This window comes from Palaemon carinicauda, chromosome 18, assembly GCF_036898095.1.
Source record: "Palaemon carinicauda isolate YSFRI2023 chromosome 18, ASM3689809v2, whole genome shotgun sequence".
Taxonomy (NCBI): Eukaryota; Metazoa; Arthropoda; class Malacostraca; order Decapoda; family Palaemonidae; genus Palaemon; species Palaemon carinicauda.
In genome coordinates this window covers 38,053,068-38,060,567 of record NC_090742.1, presented here as the reverse complement: position 1 = coordinate 38,060,567, position 7,500 = coordinate 38,053,068, and the positions used below count along the sequence as shown (strand labels likewise).

General features: G+C 36.4%; 2 protein-coding genes across 2 annotated transcripts in view; one reads left to right on the top strand and one right to left on the bottom strand.

The window, feature by feature from the left end:
• LOC137657257 (serine-rich adhesin for platelets-like) overlaps window positions 1–2,679 on the top strand; it is an 86,181-nt gene extending 83,502 nt beyond the window's left edge. The window contains 5 exon segments of the mRNA XM_068391595.1: window positions 1–341; window positions 472–1,056; window positions 1,170–1,677; window positions 1,680–1,774; window positions 2,255–2,679. The exon segment at window positions 1–341 is cut by the window's left edge and continues 271 nt beyond it. Of these exon segments, the coding sequence (XP_068247696.1) occupies window positions 1–341; window positions 472–1,056; window positions 1,170–1,677; window positions 1,680–1,774; window positions 2,255–2,485 (1,760 nt within the window). The 3' untranslated portion in view covers window positions 2,486–2,679.
• The window catches only part of LOC137657050 (glutamate receptor ionotropic, kainate 2-like), a 229,407-nt gene extending 222,571 nt beyond the window's left edge, over window positions 1–6,836 (bottom strand). The window contains exon 1 of the mRNA XM_068391412.1: window positions 6,509–6,836. The gene's annotated coding sequence lies outside the window, so the exon portion shown is untranslated. The remainder of the gene's footprint in view (window positions 1–6,508) is intronic.
• Window positions 6,837–7,500: the final 664 nt, after the last annotated feature.

Below are 7,500 nucleotides of genomic sequence, written 5' to 3'. Positions count from 1 at the left end.
TAAATGAGGAAGCCACAAGCTCTAGCTCGACTGACAAAACCGAAAAGGAGTTTCTCAAGTCAGACAGAAGCAAAGATGCCACTCCAGAGGGTTTCTTACAGGACGACAATTCTGATATTCTGTTGTCCATCTCAGAGAAAGGATCATTCTTCCACGACTCCTTTTTCGACACTGCTCGACGGGACTTTGAAAAGTCTGTCGAGGAGGTTCTGAATAAGTTTGGGAGGACATCTGCAGGTAACGCAAGAGACAACATGACAGCCTACAGGAGCCTCCGGAAGGAGAATCTACAGCAAGAAAATCAGGCCGTTTCTCTCACAGAAGACGACACTTTCCATAAGGTTTGTTCAGATTTTTATTTTCAGGTGAAAATAGTATTGATATATCTTAAGCAACAAAATTTCTTAAGCAACACAATATTCAAAACTTTAAGCACTTCCTTTCATAATATATATTTTTCTTATTTTCTAGGTTGTTCTAGACGTTAAAGACTTCACAAGTGGTGACGTTAGTGTGAAGGTTATTGATGAGAAGGTACTAAAGGTTGAAGGTAAAGTGGAAGAGAAAATCAAAGGGAAATCTTCACAGAAGAGCTTCCAGCGATTATTCACTTTTCCGGGTCCAGTCAAGACTAAGGCCATTACTTCAGCAATGTCATCAGATGGAATTCTTACTATCAAGGTCCCAAAAGAAAAGAATCAAAGAGATATGCTCTCAGCTGACTCCTCAAGTTCTTTTTCCTCAAACTTACAAACAAATTCTCAGGATATCAAATTGACTAATAAAGAGAGAGAAGAATCCTTTTCCAACAAAACACTGAAGGATTACACTGACTCATCATTTCTGCCAGTGTTTGAAAAAGGACTCTTCTTTCATGATGACCACTTTGCATCACTTCGTCAATACTTTGAAAAGGCAGTACAGGAGGTCATGGAAAAACAGGGAGAAACATTGTCCAGGGCACACGATATAACCTCTTACAGAAACTTGAGAGAAAAAGATATGGTAGAAGAGAATCAAGCAGTTTCTGTATCTGAAGATCACGAATGCCACAAGGTTAGTAGCTTGTAACTTCTGTTTATTTACTTCAGGTAACTGAAACATCTTTTATCTTTTCATACATATTTATAAAACCAAGCGATATATTATAATCATACTTTTTTTTGCAGGTGGTGATGGATGTCCATGATTTTAAAACAGAGGACTTGAAGATTAAAGTTATTGATGAAAACAAGTTGGTTGTTGAAGGAAAAATAGAGAAGAAAGATGGAGGCTCTGTTTCTACCAAAAGTTTCTGCAGGAATTTCGTTTTTCCAGGACTGGTAAACTCTGAATCTGTTTCATCTACAAAGTCTTCGGATGGTGTATTAATAATCACTATCCCAAAGAAACAAAAACATATTAAACCCCCCACAACTCCTAGATCTCTAGATAGGGAAACGGTCTTATCTGGGAACACATCGCACAGTTTATCGAACCACGCAAGCACACTTAAGTCCTCATCTCATCCCTCGAAACAAACAAGCAGCTCTCAGTCAATTTCTGAGAATAGCCAAAAGTATAATCTGCACAGACGCATTACTGAAGGCTTGAACATGACTGACAGTCTGTTTTCTCGAGATATGTCCATTTCTCATGATGACTTCTTTGCAAAGGCTCACCATGATTTTGAAGATGCTTTTTACAGGAGAGGAACCTCTTCAAAGATACACATGATATAACCCTCTTGGAGGACCAACAAATGTCTCTGGTAGAGGATGACAGTTTTCTAAAGGTAAGCAATATCCATTCCACTTCAAGTAATAATTCTAATAATTGTATTCAATCTTATAAACACCATCTTAATCTTTTGAATCTCATAATATAAATTTATGTCCGGGGAATTCTACTCCATTGAGCCTAATATAATGCATTTTAAGTATATTTCAAATTTCCTTCACTATTTACATATATAAAAACTAATTCTTTTTGAGCAATATAAAAACTGTATATCAGTGAAAAGAAAATTTACCCAGCCATATGATTTTTTTTCTTTAAATTGTTAACATTAATATATGCATTTGTTTACGAAGCATAGTCCCATGTTCCTCGTACAGGTAATCCCAAAGAACTGTTGGTTCTGTTTGTGCGGAGTTCTTTTTGTACAGGATACTGCTTTATTGCTAGTAAAGGAGCATAATCTTGTGGAACATTTCCTCCTGATATGTACCCAGTAAAGTCAACTAAATATAATTCTCGTGTTTCTGACTTGCAGGTCAAAATCGATGTCCGAGACTTTGTTGGCGGAGTCCTCTAAGTAAAGGCTCTAAAGCAGAACGAGCTCCTGGTGGAGGGTGTGAAGGAAGTGAAGGACAAGGACGGAAGGTCTTCAAATAAGAGCTTCAGCCGTCGGGTCAAGTTACCAGCCGCCATCAGAGTGGACGCCATCACTTCCCTCCTCTCCAAGGAGGGAGAGCTGGTCGTCACCGCACCAAAGGAATCCTAACCATTCTTCTGTATCCGAACCTCGTCATCGCATTAGTGAGGCTCAAATGACAATGAGTTCTTATTATCGATGCTCGTCTGTATTTCAAAACTCCCCTTATTGGGGGTACTGAGTAAAGATTTATATATTTTCTATTCATTTAACTTTGAAATTATATATTTTATAAAATGTCTATTCTATTAATAAAAGAAACAGAATTATCATGGATTTTATTACTTATTCTGTACTCAAAGTATAACACAATATAAAAAAACTATAAGATTTTTTAGTATAAGATAAAGAACCCTTTATTCAATAACTCATGTACTTGGAAAAATACTACATAGACTAGTCATCCTTCATCAGATGCTTACTAATATAAATAGCCTAATGTCCAATTTCTATGGGCTGTACTTACAAGATTTCAAGATGGCGACTGATCACTGGACGTTTGAGAAACCTCATCTGGCATGATGCATACTCTTGCGCGTGGCCAATCCACAAGTGCGGAATTGGGGCTTTACAGTATATTTCTCCCGGTACTTTTTATATTATTATTATTATTATCATTATTATTATTATTATTATTATTATTATTATTATTATTATTATTATTATCATTATCGAAGCATTATCTGAAACGTGGTTAAATAACTTGGACAAGGCAAAGATCACTGAAATGACACCCCTACACACACCTTTCACATAACGAGAGAGGGTAGGTCTGGTGGGGGTGTCGGACTCATTATTCATAAAGGTTATTCCGTAAGTCGTATAACAGTGACAATTTAACAGTAATTGAGCAATGCATGATATGAAACGTTAAATACTCTGAACGAACAAAGTAAAACGACAGCGAAGGTCATGTAGAGAGTAAGGTTCCCCTGCTGTATGGGACGGGAAAAGCAGCCGTCAAAGTAAAGTAAAGTAAGCTACAACCCTAGTTGGAAAAGCAGGATGCTATATGCCCAAGGGCTCCAACAGGGAAAAATAGCCCAGTGATTAAAGGAAACAAGGAAATAAATAAGCTACAAGAGAAGTAATGAACAATTAAAATGAAATATTTCAAGAACAGTAACAACATTAAAATAAATTTTTCATAAATACACAATAAAAAGAGACTCATGACAGCCTGTTCAACATAAAATAATTCATCGCAATTTTGAACTTTTAAAGTTCCACCAATTCAACTACCTGATTAGGGTGATTCTTTTGTAATTCAATGAAAATACTTCCAGGAGATTAACTCGAAGATGGGAATCTATTTCTACGTTGGGAGTAAACATTTGACAGAAAATTAATCCTGTGGTTAAAGGATTTCTACAAATCAAGACTAATATCCTGGACCAGAAATGCATCCCAAACGACGTCCTTAAACTGTAGTCTGAATTTTGTATGGAGAACAGCATATGCTAAGGCCAAATAAAAAAGGGTGCGAGGTAGCAACTTCATCCCAGAAGACTTTAAATTCGGGGCTGAGTATGAGATGGATAAATTGACTAGGTATTAACCGATTTAAATGGGAAAAGTGATATGGTTAAATAGAATATACAAATATATACATACAGTATATATACTGTATATGTTTGTGTATACATATACATGCATACATTTGGTGTATGTGTATATATATATATATATATAATATATATATATATATATATATATACATAAATATATTTGTACACACGTATATATAGTGTATATATACTGTACATATATATATATATATATATATATTTATATATATATATATACATATATATTTACATATACTGTATATATATACACGCACACACACACACACACACATATATATATATATATATATATATTTACGAAAACTCACCAGTAATAAGAAAAAAATAAATGGGTTAAAATCAATTATACTCAAAAGGTAAAATGAAAAGTGAATGGCCAAACTGGACTCATTACAGTCATATCTCCTTTAAATTCTGAACAGAGTTGCCCAAATACACCAAGTCTACGAAAACCCGTTGAAAAGGTAGGTCGTTCAGAGCACAGCCCTGATTTACGAATTTGGACTATATAACATGGAGCTGGGGCATGTGAGATCATTCAGCATCCAAGCGCATCTCACGTAAATCCATTAAGTTATATTTGTAGGTAGTAGGTTGGCCAGGCCACCAGCCACCCGTTGAGATACTACCACTAGAGAGTCATGGGGTCTTTCGACTGGCTAGACAGTACTACATTGGATCCTTCTCTCTGGTTACAGTTAATTTTCCCTTTTCCTACACATACACACAGCGAATAGTCTGGCCTATTCTTTACTTATTCTCCTCAGTCCTCATACACCTGACAACACTGAAATTACCAAACAATTCTTCTTCACCCAAAGGGGTTACTACTGCACTGCAATTGTTCAGTGGCTAATTTCCTCTTGGTAAGGGTAGAAGAGACTCTTTAGCTATGGTCAGCAGCTCTTCTAGGAGAAGGACACTCCAAAATCAAACCATTGTTCTCTAGTCTTGGATAGTGCCATAGCCTCTGTACCATGGTCTTCCACTGTCTTGGCTTAGAGTTCTCTTGCTCGAGGGTACGCTCGGGCACACTGTTCTGTCTTGTTTCTCTTCCTCTTGTTTTGTTAAAGTTTTTAAAGTTTATACAGAAAATATTTATCTTAAAGTTACTCTTCTTTAAATTTTTATTTTTCCTTGTTTCCTTTCCTCACTGGGCTATTTTCCTCGTTGGAGCCCCTGGAATTATAGTATCCTTTTCCAACTAGGGTTGTAGCTTAGCAAGTAGTAATAATAATAATAATAATAATAATAATAATAATAATAATAATAATAATAATAATAATAATAATAATAATAATAATAATAGTTAGAAGAGGTCGGACAGCAAGATGGAATAAAGGTTTCAAGAACAGGATTAAAGTAGGAGGATAATAAGGGCGGCTAAGGGACAAGGAAGTAGGCCTACTGCAAAGCCCCTTAAAAAGGCCTACAAGTTGAACTGACATCACTAACCCTGATAGATGAATTATCCAATCCCTAACATCTCTGAGAATAAGTGAAATCCAATCCCCAAATTTCCCAAATTAGAGCTAATTCCAATCCTTACATTTCCCAAGAATAGAGAAATAAATTCCATAGGTTTTCCCAGTACCCATAAACTACAATCCCCAATATTTCCAACTATGAGTGAGCTCCAATCCCCAATATTTCCCATTTGGAGTGAAATCCATCCGTCATCATTTCCCAGTATGACCTAGAATCATTGATACATCATCACATTAGAACAATATCTGGTGCCGTTATAGTATGTGGCCTACCTTTCGAGTGTGGCCTACGGAATTTTGTCTCTGATATAGTATGTGGCCTACATACTGTTATTACGAATATTGATCATGTAAGTACACATGGATTTCAGTATTTTACTATGTAGTTAATGTTAATGTTGTGTAAGGGGGGGGGGTCCGGGGGTCTTCCTAAGGTAGGACACATTCAAACCGGCTTAGGTAGGACACATTCAAACCGGGTAGGCCACATACTATAACAGATCCAAAAAGGCAGGCCACATACTATAACGGCACCCAATATCTTTTACGGGTTTAATACGGGGAATGCAGTGTAATTATATGGGTTTTGAACGTTTCCGAAAATGATTTCTGTCGGAAACCCATAGTTTTTGAGTTATGGTGGATCGCCTACCATAGCTGAAACTATGGTTTTGCGGTAGATACCGTAATTAATTACGTTAGAAATACTCTCTCTCTCTCTCTCTCTCTCTCTCTCTCTCTCTCTCTCTCTCTTCTATAATAGGCTGGGCTTAAAACACAACATACGATTTCGCCAGCCAAGTAGTTTAAGAAAATTTTAACACTGATTTGAAAATTCGTTTTTTCGAGCATATTATTTACACCATATCAACGTCACTTAATGCAATCACCTTACTATCACAATCCCTTGCAACAGTCGAGAATATCACTTTGGTATTGACCACTATTTTATGCCTTTAGATGTTCTACACACCTGCTACGTTGATATTCGTGTTAGGGAATGAAACATCACTCACCTTTTCCACTGACGTAGACAAAGACGAAAAATCCAAACCGATGGAGTCTTCTCTCCTCGAAAATGTACAAATTCCCATTTTTTCACATCCAGTGATAGAAAACGGATTCTATGACGTATCTTCCAGTGGCATAACTGCTTCAGGAAACTTTTTTGGTCAGAAATCGATGAATAAGCGTAACCTGCTAACCCCCAATGACAATAACTGCTTTTAAAAGATCACACCACATTAAACTACAAGATAAATGGATTTTTACCGCGTTAGTATCCCTAGAAATCCCCTAAAATTATCAAATTAAGAAACGGCTAACGTCACACTGTTTACTTGTCGGCGGGTGGGTGCTTCTTCTTCAAATCAGAATTGAGAAACAAGCTCAGTTTTTAACACTTACTTCACTCCGACAAAACATTTTCGTAAATTTCTACATAATTCTTTTACATCTGCTTGACTAAATTAATCATAACTATATCCTTAAATGGAATTATCTGTGTATTTTTCTTATTATGGCTTTTTAGATGCCTGATATAAACATTTTCGTTCACGTAGCCAAATGCAGCTTAGGTATATAAAAATAGGTATAGGCCTAGCCTTTGACTTTCATATATACTCTTTAAACCTATCACTTCATAGGATATGGTCTTTAGTTTTGCTAAGTCGACACCATAGCTTAAAAGCATATTGATTTACTATTATTCGTTTCTCCTTTTGCATATTTTCGATATCGTCAGAAAGAAACTAGGTCCAATTTTAGAAGATACTAGTGTATGCCACTAGTGAATATGACAGCTAAATATTTTGATAGGTGTACACACAGAGACAAACAGAACTATTTCCACCCACTCCCCCCCTTTTCTAATTACATATGTGGAAGATTGTGGTTTCTGAGTGTACCTCTCAAGGTACCCCCTCTCACAGGGTATGACCACTAACTCTTCCCCCTACCTGAGGGATGGGGAGAGATCGAGTACTCATACGTTTGGCATTGCTAATCA